The sequence below is a fragment of the Nomia melanderi genome, chromosome 1 (genome assembly GCF_051020985.1).
Source record: "Nomia melanderi isolate GNS246 chromosome 1, iyNomMela1, whole genome shotgun sequence".
Lineage (NCBI taxonomy): Eukaryota > Metazoa > Arthropoda > Insecta > Hymenoptera > Halictidae > Nomia > Nomia melanderi.
Genome location: NC_134999.1, coordinates 14,965,715 through 14,990,719, shown reverse-complemented (window position 1 = coordinate 14,990,719; position 25,005 = coordinate 14,965,715). Strand labels below are relative to the sequence as shown.

Sequence of the window (25,005 nt, the reverse complement as noted above, 5' to 3'; positions counted from 1 at the left end):
TAATTATATTTCTCAGCGATTACCTATAACCCTAATAACGAGTAACAAATAAGCATGAAAAATAAAATAAGCACAGACAAAATCTGATCGATCAGTCATCAAGTGCTCTCCCAACTGCACACGATTCTGTAAACCGTTTACACTGATCTCGCGCGTTAGCTGAAATAAAGATAACGGTAATAAACAAGAACGACACGATCCCGAACATAAAGAGTTAATAGATAGCGAGTGAACGCGGATTATTCGCGAGAAAAATGATGGGATGCTAATACCGGGAATATCCGGCTGGGAAATCCGAGCGTTGCTTGCGCACGCTAATAAATTCGCGAGAGGAAGGACTCGCTAATGTCAGCCATCGATTGTAAGATTAAAACGCGCGCGTGTGCGTAACGATCGCGTGCCATTAGTCGCTGAAAACTTTTCCCTGTGCTCCTCGTCGCGGGGAACAATGCACGGACGTGCACGCGTACGCGCGAGTCGCGTCGGCTCCCAGGGACCTCTGCTTTATCCCAACCTTGGCAACTTTCACGCAGACGAGTTGCCCAATCCGCGAATTCGACCCTGAGGAACAACCGGTTCCCAGAACAAGCGTTAAACTTGTTCGCCAATGTCGTTAGGAATTGTGCAACTCGCTCCAACCAGTTAGCTACTGATCATTGTTAATTGCTGACGTAATTGGCATAGGCAGTAATTTACCTGCGGAGAATCGGCACGTATTTTTATGAAAATAACGGCTTCTTTTTATGATGAGTAAGTAACTGCTTGTTGTTTTAATATGATGAACATTCGTACTTGGGATGTTTGAGTTTGAATTTTTGGAAGTTTGTGTTGAAGAGTTTGAATTTTTCGATATTGTCAAATGACTGTTTTTAAAATTTCGATTAGAATTTCCTATAGACGACGTAATCGAATCGCCTTTATACTTCACGACTTTTCCTAAAATATATGTATAAAACATTTTTCAATATTCACACCTTTCTTTATTGTTTATTTTCTGAGAAAAGTTTGTAGCCTGTCTTACCTACCACGACTGGTCATTTGACCGGTAGAACGATTTATATCTTTCTGTAATAGTATTCACTCAAAAACTCAATTCCGAAACTATAAAGTCGTTACAAACGAAAGGTAATGCAGTTGTGGCATGATTTGAGACAAAAAGTGCCTTTCAAGGACTGCTTTACGGTACTCCCAAGTGTTTACAGTTCTCGCTCGGTAAAATCGGTAAAATCTAAATGTCGGAGATGGCCTTTACAGGTATTTTGCAATATCCTAGATTTAGCCCGGATAAATGCATGGATTTTATATAAAGAATCCACGGAAGAAGAAATTTCGAGGCAGGAATTTTTATTTCAATTGGCAGAAGAACTTGCCATTGAAAGAAAACCAAGCAACACCCGTCACAAATACAAGTACAGGTTCACGCGAACGGAAACCATGCCAAATAAGATATTGCACAAACAATAAGCCTAACAAAATCTGTCTAAAATGTAAAAAGTACATGTGTGGGAAATGTACAATCGACAAACCTATTTGTAAAAAATGCGGTGAAAACGAATAAAATGTACATTATATACTTCTAAATAAAAGAAACTATATTTGTATACTGTCGAATTGGCTATTATCTTCATTCTATATTAAAAAATATAAGTTGTGCTAAAGACCAGTCATTTGACTGGTCGCGGTAGGAATAGGTATACGTGGAGTGTCAGTAGGAATAGTGTTAAGCGCTAAGGTTTAACACTAGAACTACCGTACCAGTCGAAATGACTGGTTTCAGTTCCTCCGTTTCGCAACTATTGATACCTTAAAAGCATTGAATATTCGAAATGATCACGAAAATAAATAGTTTCCCTTGAATACTATAACGAATGTTTGAACGAACTGAGAATAATCTGTTGTTACAATTTTTACAGGGATTACATATCAATCATATTAAATGCTTGGTAGTTCTAGTGTTAATGCTTGAGATTTTTAACTGTGCTTGGATATTTTCAGTGTTTCCGGTTCAACGTTTCGAATCTCCATTGTGTTTTTATTTGAAGTAACTTTCGGATGAACTTCCTTTCTCGTTTGTTTGGTGTTGCTGAACTTTCGAATTCAGCTGACCCCGATCTTTTATTCCAGTGGATGTACGTATGTATGTACATCTCCGTGATACTACTCCTCCGTTCACCTGCGCGAGATTTCGATTCCCATAACCCCATTATCTAGAATCCCGCAGCATCTTCATCCGCGGCAGAAAAAACGCACCGTGAAAGTCGCACGACCATCAATTTTGCTACTTTCACCGGCGTGCAGGGTCCGCGGGAGATTAATATTCATGGAAGTAGAACTACACTCGAGCATCAGCCCCGTAAGTACGAGCCCGGAATTTTTAGCGTCGCGATATCAAAGTGTTCATATCGGTGATCCACTAGAAGAATCTTCTTTACTCCAGTACACATCAGGAACCTAGCAACAGACGGCGACGTTTCGTGCATTTACGATGCATTTTATGCATCTTTCCGCAGTTGTGTCGCATTCGATGCATTCGTCACGTATCCGAGATCAAGGGGATCGCCTTCAGTCGAGAGTTTAGTAAATCTGTTGCTTTAAAATCAACTATGATCGAACGATCTAATCTAATCGACGGTAATCTGAATTAACACTAGAAGTACCGTACCAGTCGAAATGACTGGTTTTGATCTTTTTGTTTCGCAATTATTAATATCTTAAAAGCATTCAATAATTGAAATGATCTTGAAAATAAACAGTTTCATTTGAGTACTATAATGAATATCTAAAAAAAACTGACAATAATCTATTGTTACAATTTTGATACGGATTACATATTAATCGTATTAAATGCTCGGCAGTTCTAGTGTTAAGATCACTTTCTTGACCTACAATATCGCGTCAGACTCGTGACGAAAATTTTCAATTGCATCTGATGAATATAAATGTTATCTATTTTTGTTAGGTATAAGTTAAATATTACTGTTCTATTATCAATCGTTAACCTCTGTAGCAAACGTAGATATTCAATGAGCATAAACATTTCTTTCCCTAAAAAATTGCTAATAACTTGCACCGATCATAGTCAAGAAATAAATCATAGATCAAGTGATTAATACAAAGAAAAACAATAAGTCTACATTATTCTAACGTTCCCAAAATTGCAAAAATCTACAATTTACATTCGAGTCCATCCCTACGCCGCATGGTTTCATAGGTACACGCTGCGTTTTATGCGTTTTTTCTGTATCTGAGTCGCACTCGACGCATTCCCCGTACATCTGAGGTGAAAAGAATCATTCCAATTTACGACTCCAGTATTCTCGCGGTTCAGAGGTCGGCTGTGATCGAAAATCGCGCGGTTTCCCCGCGAGCGGAGCAGCTTTTCCCGAGCGCGAGCCATGTTTTTACGGCATTGTAAATCGAAATGTCAATAACTCGCGAACGTGTCTAGCAGCCGCGGACACGGCGTTCCACGCAGTGTCATTATTAATTGAGTTTACACTGGACCATGGATCCTCTGGCGCGCTCGCGAGGAAACACGCGACGTTTCGCACGCGCACGCGTATTTTCGGCGTCCCCCGTTCACGGCCTGTTTCCGTGTAATCGTTTTATCGGATTTGCATCGGGGCTATGAAAAGCACTTGGGCCGGCTATCATTTATTAACGGAGCGTAATCGGGTTGTTTAAAGTGCAAGCCATCGTGCAACGCAATTAGAATTGTTTAATTAACGAAACGGCCGGACAGCGAGGAGACGAGACAACGATATCTCGTAATCCGCGCGCGACAACTTCGACGCGCGTACTAAAAAAAAAGGAAAAAGAAGCCAGGGGACGCGACGAAAAATAAAAACAACGGAAGCGAGGCGGGATAGTGTATATACTACTCGGAACGTAAAGAGTAACGAGCGGTCGTGCAACGTTAACGGACTGAAAAACTGATGTTACGCGAATTTGCCGTTTCCTCCGCCTTTTTTCTTCGCCCGTCTCGCGAGGAAGTCGGGGAAACGCTCGCGATAAAGCTCGAGATAAAAACTTAAGCCGCGATGAATCGCGGGTGGGATTTCAGCGGGCGTTATACGGCGAACGTTCGAGCCGGCCACTGTTTTCCAAGGTAGTTTTCAACTTTCGAATGGAACTCGACTGGGATTAACAATGCCACTGTCGAATACGTTGAAACAACACGTTGCAACTGTTGAAAAGGTAAATTAAGTTTCTCTGGGGAATTGTTTTGGAGAAATTAAGATTCCATGAGAGACTGGCTGGGGGCGACTTGGAGGAATTTTTGATAAGACTGTTTCAGAAGTTTCGGAAAGTCTGTAATTATTGTGCGATTCTTTGCTTCTATTGTTATAGGGACTATCTGTTACAGCTTCTATTCTTAGTTTGTTCTTTTATATTATAGTTGACGTTCTTTTATAGTTTCTATTGTTGTATTTTACATTCTTCTACAGTTTCTATTGTCATAGCTTCCATTCTTCTATAGTTTCTATTGTTATATTTTACATTCTTCTATAATTTCCATTGTTATAGCTTTCATTCTTCTATAGTTTCTATCGTTACTTTCTATCATTACAGGTTCCATCATTACAAACACAATCTTCCACAGTTTCAATGACCATACATCCATTATTATATATTTCGAAATTCCAAAAATTTCCAACAACTCGCAGTTTCCACGCATCTTCTACAGTTTCAATTATCATACATCCATTATTATGTTTCGAAATTCCAAAAATGTCCAACAACTCGCAGTTTCCACGCAGAAGTCGGAAAGGTCAATCCGACTGCTCGGTAGATCCAGCGTCAGTGACTGGATTCAAAGGGAAAAGGGAATAATCAAGCTCTCAAATGAATCTCCGCGATTCTAGATGCGAAAGGCTGCGGCCGAGCGTCTTACGGTTTTTGATTTCAGCGAAGGCGAGTGAGGGTGGCTTGTCGGTCGCCGATTTGAATCCTCGCGGACGGCTGTTCGTCGCGGACGGAGATTGAAATGTAAATGTCCGCGTCGTTTGGATGCCGGAATAATTACGCCGACGTCGGACAACTGTCTTCCGGTGTACTCCGCGCGGACGGAAGAGCGGAAAAGTTGGAATCTCCCTCCGGAGATTCTTTGACGCGCCGCGAACGCGGAACGCTGCTGGCGCTTTCGCGTTTGAACGTTGGCATTCGATTGCAGTCAGCAATTCGAACGGTCAAAGACTTCGCAGTCTCGACTCGGGTACGCGGGAACTTGGCGTTTGAATATTCCGGTACTTTGAAGTTGAAATTCAGGTACCTCGCGAGAAAAGAAAACGAGGTACTTTGAAATTCGAATTTATGGTTTGACTAGTCAGGTACTAGATCGCGTCGAACTTAAACGTTCAGGTACTCGTTCGGGTACCTAATTTTTATCGGGAAAATTCAGGTACTTGATTTGGTAATGCATCGGTACCAGAATTTTGTAGATGAAATATTCATTTAGGTACCTTAGAATTTCTTGTTCGGGTACTCCACAAAATTGCACGCTAACGTTCAAGTACCTCTTCATATTCGAACATAGACATTAGACGGATTTCGAAGTTAAGAGTTCTGCGGCGAACGAAACTTTGATTGTGGTTCGAAATTCGAATGATCAAGTACCAGGGACCCGAACAAAACGTCGATCGAAAACAAAGTACCCCGCAAGCTGCAACAATCACGAAATTATGGCCGAGTGGGAAATGGGAGAAAATTGCGACCGATTGTCTTCGTGGCAACAGGAAACCAACACAAAACGAACCGCGGGACAAAGAATGTATCGGCGTGTTGGTGATCCGTGTAGTTTCAGAAAACAGAAAAAAACTAGAGAGACAGAGAGAGAGAAAGGGAGGAGAGAGAGAGTCACGGCGAGCGCAATTCACATGGAAACTCGCGTTTCGACGCGCTGTCCCGTCGTCCCGTGCTCGGTCAGAGCAATTTTCGCTAACCCTTTGTATATTGTACAAAAAGATCGAAGTCGCAGTGTGGACGGGGCGAAGGGGGAAAAGAATTTCGAAACACGATGCAATCGGAATCGAACCAACGGCCGAAGATCGGAAATTTCACGTGAGCGAAGACGCGGTCAGGGTTTAATTAATTGTTTGCGCACCGATAAGAACAGCTGTCGTTCGTTCGCCTGTCGTAATCGTGTTCAGCCATTTAGAACGGAAAAAGTAGCGGGTGCACGATGTATACGTCACGTACCGGGTGTCCTGTGAATCCCAATATAAATCTAGCGTATAATGTTCCGGGTAATATGATAAAGCGGAGGTTCTAATCCCTCGTTGATTACGTATAATCATTCTCCAATGTTATTGGTGATTACGCGTAATTTCCAGGGGGTTATTTATAACTGCCGGATTAGTCAAATTTACTGTAACACATATAACTAGACGAATCTGTTGAGTTAATAGACAAGATTACTATTTATTCGCTACATAAACGCCAACAAGCACTGAGCTTCTATCGAATACAAGTCGCATTAATAATCTACAACATAATCCGCAACAGCAACTTAATTTCCGTCTCATCTTGAGTCACAAGATGATCCGGGCTTCAATCATTCATAAACCCGCAACTTGCGCCTTATGATTTATACAATAATTCGCACCGCGACTCAAGGGACACCCTGTACACACCCACGCGAGCGACCATCGACGCGGATATCTACGCTTGCATAAGAAATGCGCGATAATGAGTCGTTCGGGAACCGCAAGGGAGCAAAATTCAAATTTCCACGGTAAATTAGAAACTTATCTATGGCAGGCCAATTTGCACGGTTACTTGTCCGGTCGCGCGAGCGCGCTGCGCCAACCAATGACTCCGCGTTCAGTGGGTCACGGCAGGAGCTGGTCCGCTCGGAACCTGTTTCGAAACACGTTCGCTTGGCCCAGATTCCTGCGAGGAATTCTCCGCCGCTCCGAGTCCCGCAGCCGAAACGATAATAACAACAGAGAACTTCATTCGCCCGCCTTGTACATAACGCGCATTATACGACGAAATAAACGAGGTTTAGCGTAATTACACTGTTATATCATCTAAGACCGACGGGAAGCGGCGAATTCCCATTGTCGTGCCGCCTCCGACTCCGTCATGCCTCGGCGGAGTCTCGGGGAACGAGTTACAATTAATTCGCGGCGACTTCGCCTCGAAAGAAACCGTGCTTCGTGTTCCTTTGTCGAAATGGAATCGTCGTTGAGAGTAATTCGGTGTTCTTATCTTATCGCAGCCGAAAACCAATATCACTTTTGTCAGGTTATTACGTACAGTGTCTCGCGACCGTTCGCGATAAGCTGCTCAATCCCTTCGCGATGATGTTTTACGTTGTAAATATTCATCGGTTTCTGGTGAAATATCGATGATATCTTCCAGTATAAATATTCATCGCCTCCCCGTGAAATATCGATGGTACATTTAGAAGCTACGAGGAATCATGGCCCGAGTGCGGAAGGTTTGTTTTGCTTCTTATTATTTTCTGTGTGATTCGTTATAATAGATAGAATACGCGGAACGAGGAGTTCCTTCAGAATCTGCAATTCAAATTTGAAACCTTAGTTTCTACATGCACTGTCAAAAGTATTCGGTCAGCGTTCGATTCTGTTTCGACACGCGATCAACGTTTGTCACCGAAATAACCACTGCAACTGTTATCTCCCAGAACGAGTCCAATCTTATGCAATCGCTATAATTTATCTTGAATGAAGCCGCAGAGTGACTGCACATTTCCGACCAGCGATACACACCGACTCACTCACCGCCGCAGTTTGCTTCGCCAACGCTCCCCTACCCCGCGTCCCTGTGGTTCGCTAAAACACGAGCCGCCCTTCGAAAAAACAACACAAAACCGTAGCAAACAAAACCGACCAATCCGGGAACACTGCGCCACGTGTATCAACAGTTTAAACAAATTCAAACTCTCCTCTCGTAAAACACGAGCTGCAAAATCCCGGCAAACTATGCAGCGGTGTTAATCAAATAAACGTGACAGGGCTGCACGTCGAAATTCGAGTATCAATCACGCGAGGGGATCGACGAAAAACAGGCAGCGGCGGCGCGCGAGCTGGGCCGGAGTGTCAGCTCGCGGGATTGATGATCCCGATGAGCTCGAGCTCCGAAGGAGCCAACGCGACCTACGTTCTGATTCAGACGTGAGGCTAGTCCAGATTGAACAATTCTATCTGCGAACTGCATCGAACATTGTATCCCCTAATCTCCGAGCAATACCATTCGTCTACTGTAAATTAGAATCTTCAGTCGTGTCAGTAACAGAGGTAGCTACCAGGGTTTACAGCGTAGGTAATCACAAGAGCAGTAAGACTCAGAAGGCTGTACAATTATGGAAAGCTATAATATTAGCAGAAGGTTAACTGCAAATGATGTTCCTCGATAAGCATTCAGCGATCAGCGAAGGATAAATTCATCAAAGATTATCATCAAAGTCGTCGTTCAAAGATCAAAAGCTCGTCCATCCTTCAACTACCTTCTGCCTCTATCTACAGGCAAACTGTCCTTCAGTCTCGACTAGCCTTTAGAGGACAGACCCGATACACCTTGGACAGCCTAAGAGAACGTAACCCAATTGCAAAGGCGAAGGAACTGTAGCTGCGTGAGCTGAGCTGTAGCCTGGCAGCGAACCGGACAGCCAGCTGGAGCGGCGCGTCGGTAGAAAGTAAGAAAAGTGAACGCTCACGTGTCGGAGATATCGGACTTGGAGCGGCATCCACGGGCCGAAGGTGAACTTGCCGCGATCGGTCCAGCCTCGAAGGGCCCGTCTCTCTTCGGAACCGATCTTCAGGCTCGAAATGTACACAGACAGGGGACAAAGGTACCGGCGGCACCGAGAGGACGCGTACGACGCGATAACAAACGTGCACCTACGGCGGTACGCACGTACCGCGACTCGTTCCTCTCTCTCCCCAGGTGTTCTAGCGCGAGTACCCACGCAACCGCTGCTCGGCTCCGCTCGGTTATCTTCGCCAGGTGACTGTCGTTCCTCAGACGCGCTAGAAAGGAGAAGTTTCACCGTGTATATAGAACACGGATCGGGAGTACTGACTTTTGGCTGGGCATCGGCGCTATTGTGGCCGATCGCACGTGGACTCGGCCGCGTGATAGGTCAGTGCTGCGGCTGGATCTACGCTCGATGCTGAGGTGTTTAGAGATTGATGGGTAGCTGGGTGAGAGGATTCGAACGGCGTTTGATCGGCCGGAGTCGTAGAATCCGGGGTATGATTGATCTGCGCTTAGGATTCGGCGGCCAATTGATTTCAAGCATAGAATTTGGAGATTCCGATGACTCGGAGGCTAGGATTGGAGGGTTTGATTGATTTCGGGGATGGATTTGGGAATTCTGTTGATCTGGAGCGGGAGATCTTAGAAGTCAGTTGCTTCGGATCATAGGATTCGAGGAGTCAATTGATTTGCACTCGAAAGCTTGAAGAGATATGCTGTTTTTCAAGGTAAATCGAGTTTTCTGTAGTTTCCGTTTGAATCTCGCTTTTAATTGCAGGTTCACTTTTAATCAGACTACGAGCATTAAGGAAAACTCGCTGAATTCTGCAGATGGGAAACGTTAATTACACTGTCGCTCGCTGATACGGGATCCATAGTTTTATAAAGCTCGCATTAAAGCTGGACACGAGTCGCTCCAAAACTTCACATGAGAACCGTCAAAGTAACAAAAACCGTGCTTCCGAAATCGGCGCACGGTTCCTCGGCGTTGCAAGTTTGTACAATTTCAATTCGTCAGATACACGTCACGCTGGAACAACGACAGGACAAATCCGCGGGACGAACGGCGTAATTAAAAATTCAGAGTGGAACATTAATCCGAGCGAGAATTTCGTTGGAAATGGAAATTTCGTTTTGCTCGCGGTTTGGGAAAATATATGAACACAACGGGAATATAAAGAGAACTTTATAATTAAAGGAGACTCTCCTCGAATGAAAAGGAACAGAGGCGCGGGTCGAATTCACCGGACAGCATGTGTGTTTTATTATTATGCAACAGAATATATAATTAAAAACCGCGCGCGGTTATTAATGGTAATTCTAGATTCATCGTTGTTGAGATGTTATCAAGCGAGTGTCGACGACGAAAACAAAGTAAGCCGACGTAACGAACGGTACCACAAGCAAACCGCGGACGTTTCTCGTCGTCGAGAGACTTCGAATTAACACTGGAACTAACGAGCAGTCGAATTAACCGTCTGTAATCTTTTTATAGAAATCTCAGACTGCATTGAGATTTTCGTTGAACCGTATTTCAATTTTTAGCATTACTCGTATTCAATATTATTAATATTACTTAATATTGATTAATTACTATGTAATCAGTACTGTTGATATAATACAATATTAGCATTAAAATAATATTAATTTAATATCATATTACTGTAACGATATTATTATATTACCAAATAACCTTATTACCAATTTCTCAGAGAAGCATCTGCATTGCTTCAATAACTGCAAAAGAAAAAATCAAAAATGCGTCGTTTCGATTCATCCGATAGTTCTACCGTTAAAAGACAACAGGATTAACTCCGTCGAGCATTTCCATAGAACTCAGCAGGATGACGAGACAGACTGAATACCGAATTCCACCCCTCATCCGTCACTCGCTAATTGAAAAATCCAATTTCTGAATCGTGTTTACGCATCCTCCTTTGTTCCCCGTGGGAAGTATCGTGCGCCACGTGTTCCCCGCTTCGAAATTAAAAGGAACCATTGTATCAGTCGTTTCACGTTATTTTGTTCAACGAACACGAAACAGCCGGGTATTTTCGAAATTTCGACGTTGCTGCAACTTTCGGGAACCTGCCGACGTATAACCGAACTGGAACGACACGTTGTATCGAGTGAAATGTTGCTAAGCTGCTTTGCATCTCGCACAGTTGGTTAATTGTAAATTGCTAACGAAACAGTTCGTATATTCACCTCGAATTCCGCATAATTTGGATTCGCAATGTAACTTCGAATATTCAATCCTTGACCATTCCTATTTTGCGAAATTAAAAGGTACTTGTTACTGCTATTTTAGAAAATGTATATTTCAGACAGTTAAGAGATACTTGTCACAATTATTTAAGAAGATTTGTATTGCAAATATAAATTTTTAAACAGTTTTTAATATGTAACAACTGTTAGATAGAAATTTAAATATAGAATAGTCAAAATTTTTAATTCTGAACACATAAAACAATTTTTAACACCGTTTCCCTTATAGGAAAAATGATTTCAATTGAACGGTGCGTTACATCCGCCATTGTTACGGCCACCATACCGTGTGTATTCGAAACTATCTATCGACATTGTTACGGGCGTCGTTCCGCGCGAATGTTTCTCGAACGACGCGTTTCACTTGATCGACAATAACCTTGGTTATCGTTAATAAAGGAGGAAAGGTAAAAAATTGGTTCGATTGCATTATTAAGCCGATGTTTTCGACAGCGCGCCGCTGCGACTCGGATATTTTTATCGTTGTGTCACCGACCGACCATTTGGTAAGTCTCGACCGATATAGTAATGTACAGGGTGTTTTCTAAACAGCAATACAACCTAGAAAGAAACGTACCTTGGAAATAAATGAATATTCTATTTTACTTCAATATTTCACATATCGTTGCGTCACACAGAGGTTAATATTAAATATCAAACTTTACCATTTCGAATTGCAAAGGGTTAATAATATTCATGAATAAACAGAATCGAATATTCTCATAAGGAACTTCATTTCGCGGGCAATTTCGAGCGCGTGCATCCATCACGCATCGACATTTGCTTACAATAAATTTGAATGGAATTAAAATTAATTAAAACCTCATTTGAATTCAACTCATTTATAATCATCAGCTGCGAACAAACGTATTATCCGATTCTTATTCGACTACATGCGCCTCCATGAATCTTCCATCGCAGTTCTCTCGAAAACCAAACATTTTCTACTGAATTTTAATGATTGTAATTAACATTAGATTAACAAAACGAATCAATTTCACTCGTACTGAATTTCACAAACATTATTAGCCAAATATTTGCCGATTCTGACTGATGCAATTACGCAAATATGTATCCCAATTGTCCACTTTCAAATCTCCAATTTCCAAAACCTAAATGAGCTTAAATCAACTTTTCGTTTACGTAAATCTAGTGTCAACGCTAAACGAAGCGACACCGTAACCAGTCAAATAACTGGTTACAAAATAAAAGTAAACAAATGTAGAAGATAAGTATTTCTCAGTGGAAACAGAAACGAAATGAAGCAAAAAACTTGAAGCACTGATTAATCGAACAGTATAGAAATTAACCCCTTGGCGTATTATTTACCTTTGCTACTAAGCTCGTGTAACATTTTACTATCGACAATTTGGAAGAAATGCAACAAAATTTTTGATTCTACTTGAAGTGGAAACTTTATTTCAAGGTAATAAATTAATAATAACAGAATAGTTGCTTGATCTTAATATAAACTTAAACGAACGAAAGAAACCGCAGAATTTCAATCAAGTTCGCAAACCAGACATTTGACTATAAATTTAGCGTTAAATGTCCCTATTCCCGTTTGTATCACGAGTTTCCCAATATCCTTTGAATCGTTCCTGTCTCGATCGTCGCGGGATTCCTCCTCGCGTCCCAGAATTTCGTTGCTTCGTTACCCCGTCCGCGTTTCGCGCCTCCCCTTGTTTGCTCGAACATTGAAAATCGACGCGCAACAGCCGGAATAATGAGAGGAAAAACGAGACTCGTTACATAATCGTTACGCAAGTATTGATGGGAAACGGCGACGCGTCTCTTTCCCGATAATTTAGTACGGATCCCGTCGATCCCGGCGACGACGCAATCGCGCGGCCATTACGGAGACATTAAACGAACGCTACAATAACGATGACGAATTGTACACGTTGTTTCCAGTGTTAAAGTAAACGAATCATTTTTATTATTCATTATGCGCCTGTTGATCGTTCGGTTCTCGCAGTGTCGTCCTGTCATTTCCTTTATGAGAGAGTCCCCGTTTTCGAACCTGTCATTTCTTTGTATTAAATGAACGCTGGTTTTAATTAAAATTACTGGCTGCAGACTTCTCATGGAAATTACAAGGACACGATTTTTTTCAAATTCCACGACTTACGTATAATGAGTCATGATTTATTCGGTATAACAGAAGCATCTCTATAGTTTCGATAATTGTGAGGCGAAAATCAGTAATCAGAATCGTCGTTCTTGAGTTTAGAGTTAAAAAAAAAGACTGAAGGCTTTAACGAGCGAAAACGTATGCAAATGAGAGACAAGCCTGCGCGGTTCCCTTTGACATTTAGGGCCAATCGTGTCGTATCGATTCAAGTAAAATATCGCAGAGAAAAAGAGCGGGGAAGGTATCGCTGAAAATTCCAAGCGAAAAATCGGGGGAATTGAAAGTCTCGATGGGACGTTGCGGTTTCGCTAATTAATCGGTCCGTTGTTCACTGCGTTCCTGTTTTCAAGGAATCGAAGGCGGTTGCTCGAAGGATCGAGTGAAATAGAGCGAAACCGACGAGAAAAGTGATTCTTTCATTGATTTTCTTGCTCGCGCTGCGTTCAACGCGTTCAATGCCACGCGGGAGACCGCGGAAATAATGGGAAACAGTATCGAGTACAAAAATCATCGAGAACTTACAAAATATAACCAATTATTAGCTAATCAAACAAATTCCCGCGATTTTCTCTGAATTTCAATATTTTCTCTGAAATATAAAATCATTTAGAAGTGTGATCCATTACAATTTGTTTTCTTACTAACAAAAATAAAAAGTAAGAAATGAAAATGTTTACTATACCTTGTAAACGGTTTAGCACATTGGTATAAGTAGTAACATTTTTATAGCCGTTTTTCGTAAGCTAAGCATTTCTCGGTAAAATTCCGTGGCAATTTTCGAAAGAATTTTAACAATTACAAATAGCACTCAAGGGATTAAAAACGGAGTTATTAACACTAGATTTGCGGACGTTTATTCTAAACTTTATTCTATTGTTTCTAGGAAACTACGGGTTCGTCTATATAAATCGCGAAAATTATAACTTCAAAACCAGACTATTGCAACGCGTATTCGCATAATTGCACGAATCAAAATCGACTTAACCCCTTGACCTATGATTTTTTTCTCAATTCTGATCGATACGACTGCTTTGTGATTAATAATTTGTTGGAAAGAGATAAATTCTAAGCATTACAGAGGAATAATATTTACTTTGAATTCGAATGAACTGAGTAATACATATATTTGTCGAATCATGTTGAAAATCTTCACCACGAGTCTAACTCGTTGTTGTAAGAGAAGGGGTTAAACTGATATTAAATAAATAATTAAAAAATGCAATATCCGTCGAATTGACGTGTTCCGTAAATCTAGTGTTGATTTATCTTACAATGTCTCCGCTACGGCGACAGCGGTGTGCAAACGGATAAAAAGCGCGTGGCTCGAACCACACAATCGTATCACAATCGAATCGCAATCGGATCGAAATCAAATAGTAATCGAGCCAAAATCGAATCGAAATCAGGGCGAAATGAAGCGGTGTGAAAAGAATAGCGCCGCCGGAATATCTTCTCCGCGGCCAAATATTTTTATGAGCCGACCTTAAGACCCATTTCCACTTAACTGAATCGCATAAATCGAATCGGAACGATCACGTTTCGACTGCACCGGCTCCCGTTAAACGCTCCCCGGTTCGCATTAAATTCAGCCGGGATTTTGTCGGACTGCTAACAACGGGGACCGTTCCGAGCATAAGGAAATTTATTTTATCGAATTGCATCCTCCGTTGCGCCGGAACGGTTATGTAAAACTGTGATTGTATCGGTCTATCGTGCGCATGGAAATATAATGTGGACGAGAGAATTGCATTCGACTGTTTTCAGTAATCACATTAATCGATTATCGGTCAATTACCATTTTATTGAATATTACTCGATAATATCGGATGAATCAATTATGATTGCGAGATCTGTAATATTATAATATTATTGCCCAGACAGAAATGAAAGATTCAAGGGAAAAGATCTTCCACAAAATTGAAACACCATTACCGACGATTTTGAAAGTACTTCTCGAATAACTTAAAATCACTTTCCAAGTTCATCGTATACTCTCAATTCACTCATCGACTTCTCAAATAACGATTATAATTAACTATATAAAACGTCCGACATTTAGTCGAGGAAGAATAATTAAACCAAGAAGACAATTTCAAGCTACAATTTCAAATCCCTTCAACAACTTCGCTAAAAATATTAACATAACAATTTCAACCTCCCAGGTTCCCCAAAACATAGCAAAAGTTCCATTTGCTCATAAACCTCTCCTACAGTCCTCTCCAGAAACCTTAAACGCGCCTGTTATCGCTAAAATCACGAACGTCACATTGGGCTGCACGAGAAAAAATAATTCCGACTGGAACCTGACTCCGCATGATTTTCGTGGAACCTCATCGAGCCGAAAGCGGCTCGCCTTGAGCGCGAGATCGATTCAAATGGAAGCTAATAAAAAAAGAAATGCGGCGAGGAAACGAAAGGGTAAAATTCACCGGACGAGCAGCAACGGGGAAAACATCATAAAAATTCCATTCGAAGGGAATCGATTGCTCGCCGCCAATTCTCTCTCGGCTGCGATCGAACCGCCGCGCGAAATATTAGGTACACGCGATCCGGCTCGCGAAAGTTATCCGCTTGGCCGCGGAAATTGTTTATGCCAAATTTGGCCGGCACGGCGTTCGCAGCGGATTGCGGCCGCGCCACGAGCTTATCACACGCCGTTTCAATTTCGATTCGTTTACACGCGAACCGTTCAATCAAAATGTTATCGGGCCGACTCAAGCTGGATTTAATGCAAACGAACTTCGAACATCGGTTCGGCCGGCTGCGAGGCCAACGCCGGATAAAAAAAAAAGGTGGGGGAGGATGGGGGGCGAGAACCGAAATATGTTTCGACACATCGACACGCTTCGCGGGATCGTTTTCGGCGGGAATTGAAACGGAAAGTAGAATTATGGCTGGAAATTGAATTCGAGGCTTTTCGGACCCGACATTTCCGGACGCTAATGACGAAAATATTCTGAACGTATTACCGAACCGATGTATCGTGTAATATAATGAAAATTCGATGTTTCGTGGGAATTTAACGGTTTTCGGGCGAAGAACTGAAATATACAAAACCTTCGGTGGATGAACTGAATTATACAGGGTGAAAATTATAAAGCGTTACAGTCGAATATCTCTGAAAATATTGATTATCCATTAAAAATATTTTCTTACAAACATTGGCGTGTACCATATGTGGTACACGGGGCACGGATCGTGTTAACCAGTTAACTATATTTGACGAGTATACACGTCGTCTTAACACTAGGTTTACGGGCATTTATTGTACACTTCATTCTATTATTCCTAAAAGAATTGATGCTCGTTTATTTAGATTGTGGAAACTGGAGATTTGATAGTAGGTAACTGGGGTACATGTCAGTGTGATCGCATCAATCAAAATCGGCGTAAACATTTACAAAATAATATTTCTAAAATCCAATATGCGTCAATTTGACGCGTTCCGTAAACCTAGTGTTAAAACTCTTAATGGTGCTAACTTTTCCAACGATGGATTATTTATTTTTTGAGACAAACGTGTAATTTTTCTTCGTTTCGCTTTAGTTTTTCGTTAGGATATACTTTAAGTGCATTTGGCCTGCATTTAACGAGTATACACTTCATTATTTGATTTTATTGCGCGCAATGAGAGATTTTTCAAACTATATTCCACACTTAACTGGTTAAACAATAGAATTACGGAGCACTGAAATTTCTCTATAGAAACTCCAAGAGTGCATCTATTGAGACTTTAACCTTTTGCGGACGAATGTCGACATTTCGGCGAGACGAAATTTTGGTATTTGAAAAACTAAATCGCAAATAAATGATTTAATTACTCGAACAGCAAGAGATCAGCACTTATTTTCCTTTTTTTCTATTAATTAAGCAATTGATATATAATTTAGCTTCATCTATTGAAGGTTTTGTACGTTTCAAAGTATCTCCGATCACAAAGGGTTAATTGGTTCATAATTCAGTTTGCGTATTGCCAAATAAATTTCTTTAACTCTCAGAAAAGCGTCTGCTGTTTTTAATAATCGCGGAAAGGAGAAATCTGGAATGATAAACAAATTTTGATCCATTTGGTGGTTCTAGTGTTAAACAATAGAAGTGGAAACTTTGTCCCGATCTCTTGCTGTTTGAGTGATAAAATCATTTGTTTGCGGCTTAGTATCCCATATATGGACATGCCATCTCCCCAAAATGTCGACATCCATCCGTAAAGGGTTAATGAGATCAAAGAACCCTTTCAGCAACGAGATCGACGCGTGTTTGATCGTTTGCTGGTTTATTCGAGAATTGTAATATTCCTATGAAGGATGAACTTTTTTGTTAACGATTGTATAGAATGGAGAATAAAATATTTGTTTAACGGCTCGCATGAGTCAAGTCTTTATTGACCGCTTAGTGTAGTTATGTATAAAAAGCGCTGCATTAATCGTAGAAGGGTGAAATAGAAAATGTCACGCGGAATTGGAGACCGTAAGGAGTCACGGGTTGCCTGTGGTCAGCCACAGGCGTACCAATATTAACACATTGCGTACCGGCTAATTTTCAGAAAACTGAATTGTGCGGATGGCAATTTTCACTGGGGTCAACTTATATCACTATACATAGAAAAACTCGGATATCATATTGTTATGTAATATATTTTAAATACATAATCAATTCAAATTAAATTTTATATTTTTTTCAATGCTTTGGTAAATTGCGATGTTGCATAGTTAAAAAAAACTCAAATATCATATTGTTATGTAATACGCTTTAAATACATAATGAATTGGAATTAAATTTTATATTTTTTCCAATGCTGTGGTAATTAGCGAAGTTGCATAGCTGTCTTCATATAAAAACGCGATTTCTCGTTACCGGGCCGCAATGTGTTAAAGAAAAAATAATTTGCTAATTCATGACCTTTAACGATTGTTACAATCTCTCCTCAGCCCAACAGGCGATCAATCCTTGGGAAAAGTGTAATTTTAACACGAATGGCAATCAAGCGCAATTAATTTCTCTCATATTTTTATCAGCGCTCCAAGCCTCACCGGTGAAACATTAGAATAAATATCTCATTAGCGAAAACCACGTAGTTCATATTATATTACTAAAACATCCAGACATTCACTGTACAACCTAGGAGCCCATAAAAATTAGCTTCCGGTTGTTTCTCAAAGGAAACAATTTGAAATCTCATTTCGAAAATAATTACTGCGCCAGGGAAATGGGACTGAAAAAAGAAATAATCGAAAAACGTCTTTGGAAAAAGTTTCGTGTCGTAGGAGCCGTGGTTTTCGGAATGGCGGGTCGCGGGACGAGGCGGTGGCAATTAACGGGGTCCGATGTCGCAGAAGCAAAATCCGAGAAGAAGATTTTTCATAAACACAGCCGGATCGCTGGCCCGTTTAGCGGTAATCTCTTCCGGCCGTTTTTATTACCCCTTTTCGCGGGGATCGCTAATTACTTGCGAGATTAATTCCCGCCGGCCTGCGCGGATATCACGGGATTAAGTTTCTCTTTTACGTCATGTTACAGGCAGGAAACCATTTTTCTTCGGCTGGGCTTTTCGCCGGACGTAAAAGAAAGAAGCGGCGACTCCTGGGGAATTTATCGTGTTCCAGGCTTGCAAACGACAATACGATTTCACCGATGCGGCTTCGAGTTAAATCGCCAACCCCTGGCATATTTCGTTCCCCGCGCTATCATCCGGTCGTTCCCTTCTCTAATCTCGACCTCCTTGCTCCGGCTGGGGAACGGTTGGAAAAAGAAATTTATTAAAGCAGATCGCGGGTCTTCGGTCGAGACGTTTCGTTTTCATTGGAGAAAGTGTCTGGGGAATTTTCTGGTGAGTATTTGTTGTGAGATTATGAGATTACGTTTAGAATAATTATGATAGTAATAGTTACCATAGGTGAATTGTTACGAACGTATAGAATTTAGCAGATGATAATTGCTAATATTGCAAAATTGACAATGTAAATCGAGAGGAAATCAGGAATAACTCGAATAACGAAAAGCGGTTGACGTTGTTCAAACGCAGGGGATGCGATTAAAAAATAATAACTCCACGGGGATTTTAGAAATAATTATTCGTACGTAAAATAAATCGCGGAACGGCGTTTACGTATTTACCGTACGAAAATATGATTCATGTGTTTTACGTATTACGAAATGCGAACGCGTCGGGTCGCGTTGGCGTTCGTTCGCGATTTTTTAATAGGAAAAATATCGCGCGCGTGTTGTTCGTTACAGAAAATGATTAATTAATCCCGCGTTGGCGCACGTTACAATCAAACAGATCTGCCCCGATCTCGCCGGCACCGGGGCTGGCGACAATTAATGAAATAAACAAAATCTAATAAAGCGATACACTGATTCGCGAAGCTCAACAAATTCTGTCCATGCCATGGTAACGGGATCGATGGTTATCCCGGCCGGATTTTACATGTTCATTTATCCTCGACCTGACGTTATTGATTAACGAGCTCGGTGTCCAAAATTTCCATCCCCTTCTCGCATTTTTTATTATATTATTATCGATCATACTCGCGAAAGTGTTCACGTGTTACGAGGTAGAAGTTCCAACAGTTTGTTTGTAACATTTCTGCGCTTTAACAGGTTCGCTACTCGCGTCATATATTTCTAACGACTGCAATCCTATATTTTACATAATGAAAATGAGATTGATCCTATAGATATTATTATTAGAAACTATAAACTACATTATATTTAGAAACTCAATGACTCCTTTCAGTTTCATTTTTCTAATATTTCGTTTAGATTTATTATCGAAGAAAATATAATTGGGACCATCACTGAAACCCTAGTAACAAACGCGTTAACCCCTTGCCGTACAATAACGAGTGAGACTTGTGATGAAGATTTCAGGATTAGTTTAATAAACATGAATATCGTTTAATGCGCATGGATCAAAGCAAAAAACTATTTTATTATCAATACATTATCTTGAAAGAAAATTTGTACACGCAGTGGACAATTTCTTTGCATTTTTTCTAAACTGCTGATAGAAACATTTTGCTCGAGCTTAGTAGCAAAAGTAAATAATACGGCAAGGGTTAACTAACAATGATTAAATGAGTAAATGAATAAACGAGCGAATAAATTAACGGCAGTCAATAATTAATAAGCGAGCTACAAGAGGGCTTGCAGAGGGAACTGTTTCGCAGTGCAGAAAACTTTCGAGCAATCGAATAATTAAAAGCCTCGATCTCCAGTGTCCGTCGTGGCAGTCAATATTTCGCTAACAATAAAAACAACGCGTTAATCCTTTCATACTTTCCAACGGCCGAGAAACAGAAGAAAGAAAAATATAAACCGTGCTCGCCGAGTGACCCGGCAATAGCCAGATTGTCCCTTCGATTCAATCCCCTTTTTATACCGATTTCATCCCTTCCCGCGATCACATTCAGCCCTGCCCCGTCGCTCCCGTTTGTCCGCCGCATTCCAGTTAGCACCCCGTCCCGCTTTCAAGTTGCACGGAAAAGTTGCCGCCTTTTTTATTACGTTCGAATTGCTCGATTGCTCTATGAGAAGTTAAATGAGGACCCCCGGGGCGAAGTGGCCCGGGTTTTATGATCCATCCAGTCGACCGGAGGGGGGCGAGCCGAGAGAAAGACAGAGAGAGACGAAGAGACGCTCGGAGAAAACGCTGAGACAGCCCGAATCTTTGTGGGCGATGCATATCGCGCCGTATCAGCCTGACTGACGGCTCTTTGGTTAGATTTTATTAAAAAAAAAAGAAGGGAAGAAGGAAGGAGACATATTTTGAGACGAATGATAGAGACAGATTTGCATCCCCTTCTTTCTCTAAATTGCTTCGGGTTCGTTATGTATGTAAATTGCGGTCGCTGGTGTCTCGGAAGTTGCGACATCAGATGAATAAGTAAAAAGAAGTCGCGTTGTTAGACGAACGATCGTATTTCGGATTTCCACCCATTAATTCGATCCTCAATTTCATCCTTGCTTTATGAACAATTTTTAACCCTTTGCACGCGGAAATTTCGTTAGAAATATTTTACAGTTTTTTAAGAAACTGAATAAATGTTTAGTTATTATATTTATATTATTATTAATTAATATATAGTTATTAGTATTTAACAGTTTTTTAAGAAACTTCTTTGAAACTCGATAAATCACAAGTACATTGAGGAAAGCTATTTTCTTCCAATATCTCACGTATCACATTGTACAAAATTCAACGTGAAATATCAGATTAAATATTAGATGACATCAAATCAAACGATTTCTCTTGTATCCTGGAAACTAAAGTCCTCCTAACCCTAATCGGACCATGATGTGACTTTGAGTGACATTTGAACTTTCACTTAAATTTTTTGATTATTATAATGCATTTCCGAAAGTTTTTCTGCGCTTTTACAATTTGGACCTTATAAACAAAAACAATGACATTTTAATCATTCCTTTTATTCTCATAAATGATTTAGAGCCACATCGTGGTATGATTCGTTATAAAAACACGATTAGGGTTAACCCCTTGGCCTATGATATATTTCTCAACTCTGGTCGATGCAGCTGCTTTGTCATCAATAATTTATTAGAAAAAGAGAACAAGTCTAAACATATGTTCTGCCTATATTTCCTTTCAAGTATAATAGTTGATTACAGGGGAATAATATTTACTTTGAATTCGAATGAACTGAGTAATACATATATTTGTCGAATCATATTGAAAATCTTCACCACGAGTCTAACTCGTTGTTGTAGAATAAGAGGTTAATGACTCTAATAATGAAGGAACCTTTATCTGACCTTTCAATGCTAACAGAGTGATCAGAAAAATAAACAGGGTAACAGACAGAACAAGCAAATTATGAATCTCCATTGTATCCCGCAAAGCTGAAGCCATCGGACTGTAATTACGTAATGTTTAATAATGTTATTACTCGTCCGGAATTCGTTCATTGCTGTACAATCGCTCGGATGTCTTTGACAGTGAACAATGGGGGTGGCTGCGAGATTGATTGCTTTTAAACGAGATTCTGATACGCGTTCGACATTCATAACGGTGTTTCTTCCGCGGGTAAAACCGGGTACTTCGATAAAGAATTCCTCGACCCGCTGTCAAGCTGTTCCGCCGGTTACCCGGGGAGTTATCCAGATGGAAATTCGAAGGATAATAAAGAAACTCTTTAATATACATGCATTAGAACGGAACTCGATCGACGCTGAAGAGGACTCTACAATGGCTGCGGCTCATTGATTTTTAATCCGTTCGATATGGAAAAAACCGCTGTGTACGGTCGGAGCGAAAGCAGAAGTAACGTGGCGCACTGCGCATGACTATTTCCAGGATAATAGTGTAGTATCTAGAATTTTTAGCGTAGGGTAAGGTACTTTTAAGAAGAGTGAATGTAAGAATGAGTGTGAGTGAAGGACAGGCTAAAACGGTCGAGGGAAAGTGGCCTGCTCAATGTCGCGGACCCAAGATTGCAGGGCCAGCTTTCCAGGGGTGCATCCGAGTGTTTGCGATGAGTGCGAGTGAGAAGAATGCTTGTGGGGGAGAGAATGATTTTTGGGAGAGAATGTCTGTAAGAGAGTGGCGAGAGGGGAGTCGTGTGTTGGCCTCCGTGGCATTGAGTTGTACCTTTTACGTGTTGCCTGTATTGTTTCCATATTTCATTAAATACATATATTTATTCCTAATTCTCGATTACTGAAGATCCACCTTTTCACTATCTATAATAATAGCCCCACTATAATAGTAAAAATACATTAAATGCATTTCCTTTAGCCCCTTGGCCTACTATTTACTTTCGTTACTAAGCTCGTGTAATATTTTACTATCGATAATTTGTAAGAAATACAACAAAATTTTCCATTCTACTTCAAGTGTAAATTTCATTTGAAGATAATACATTGATAATAGCAAAATAGTTGTTTGCTTTGATTCGTGGGTAATGAACAACATTGATTCTTGTTAAATTAGTTTAGAAATCTTCACCACGAGTCTCACTCGTCGTTGTACGGCAAGGGGTTAACCAGTTAACTGTGTTTGACGAGTATACACGTCGTAAAGCTTGACATGATTTTAATTCTTTCAGCGATGAGTTCTTTATTTTTTCACGTAAACATATAATTCTTCTTTGTTTCGCTTTGATCTTTCATTAAAATATACTCTACGTGTATTCGTCCTGCGTTCGATCAGTACACGCTCCATTTTTCGATTTTATTTCGCGCAGAACGAGACGTTTTTCCAACTAGATTCCACAGTTAACTGGTTAAACTGTTTGTATCATTTGTAAACATGATCGTCAATATAAATTATATTATTTATTTATTATTATAGTATTTTATCGTTATTAACCCTTTGAACTCTGTAGGCTCCAATATTGCACCAGTTATAATATCAAACATTTTAACGAATCAAAGAAACTACCCTAAAATTATTAGATTTCTCACACATCCAAATTTTCTACTGAGAAGGAAAATAAAAGATCGAAGAGATATCATAGCATTCTTCATTTTCACTAGATACCATAAAAATTAGTCGCAGTTGCTGATAAATTACAAAACCATCTGCTAAGGGTTAAACTTCAAGACCTTCTATATGACGAAGGTTGCTAAAGTTTTTCATTGCTAATTATTCCAATTAATTTGATTACAGAGATATATTTACTCTGAACATTAAATACTAATGTCAGCAAATATACATTCGCTTAGATTTCCATTTCTACGAGTACAACAGCAGTATTAATTAATTTCTCCGAATAACGTTCAACCTCGAAGGTAACGGAATAAAATCGATAGAGTTCATATTTTTCTTATCATCCCTTCTTTTCCCGCGATTCCCCTGGCAGCGTCAAAGAACGGCATAAAGGATTCATTTGAAAAGGAAAAAGTCATCGAGAGGACCGCCCCTAGTCAAGGGTGAACAAATAACAGGTATCGGGCCGATCGTGTGCAACTCCATTTCCCCCGTATCGCGAATTGGACGCCGGAATTAGGTCGAGCCGGCACAAAAGGAACCTGCAAATATATTTTTTCTATCGGTTTCCGATACACACGAATCGGCTTAACGCCGCGCCCCGGCAACCGCCCTTTTCGCCATCCGTGTGATTATCATTTTCCTTTATGGACCGGCCCCGCCGGTTCTTTGTGCCCTCCCCCTACCCGGCTCCCACGCCGTTCACCGAACTCGGCCAAATGAAAAGCGCGCGACAATTTGGTATCGGCGAAAGTTCGCTCCTCCACGGCGGCTCCGATTATTCGGCTCGAAACTGATGACCGTATATGGGCCGGGTCGCTCGACCGAGTGTTACCGGGTTTAACCCTTCGCGGTCGGTGTCCTCGTCGCGGGGACATTTCTCAATCGTAGAAATCTCTCAAATGTTGGAGAAAGTTATATTTTTGGGGTATGGAGATGTGCGTCATTAACCTCTTAGGCACGACGCGCCACTATAGTGGCTCCGTCGCTACCAATATATCATAGATCATACCCAATTGTATTACTAATTATTAAAGTAAATTGTTAAAGTTAAATTATGTGTATCATATCTTTCAGAAAAATTATAATTTAATCATCAAAAACTTCATTCCAATGTACTCGCGTAGAGAACAGCATTGTCCGTACAGAACTCTGCCGTATAGAGAAACAGCCCCGCGCAAAATTCAGCCGTGCCTAAGAGGTTAAATTTTGTGAAATGTTTAGTCGATCAGTTAGTAGGAAATTTCCGGCACCAAAAACTACATCGTAACCTTTAACCCTTAGCAGTCCTATGTCGAGTCTGACTCGACATTCTATTTTATTGCAACCTCTACCTGTTTTAACAATTTTTTCTATATTTATTTATAGTATCGCAATTGTACCATTTAAAGGTAACATTTCAATGACTCTCAAATATTCTTGAATAAATAAA

The 25,005-nt window shown here is 40.6% G+C and overlaps 1 protein-coding gene across 6 annotated transcripts in view; it reads right to left on the bottom strand.

Annotated features, from left to right (window-relative positions):
* The window catches only part of LOC116431069 (venom dipeptidyl peptidase 4), a 447,002-nt gene that overhangs the window by 392,048 nt on the left and 29,949 nt on the right, over positions 1-25,005 (bottom strand). Inside the window, exon 1 of one of the 6 annotated variants that reach the window (XM_076374128.1) lies at positions 8,684-8,897. The exons of the other annotated variants lie outside the window; for them this stretch is intronic. Coding sequence (XP_076230243.1) covers positions 8,684-8,713 — 30 coding nt within the window. The 5' untranslated portion in view covers positions 8,714-8,897. Of the gene's footprint in view, positions 1-8,683; positions 8,898-25,005 lie in introns of those variants that run through there. 6 annotated transcript variants of the gene reach the window in all.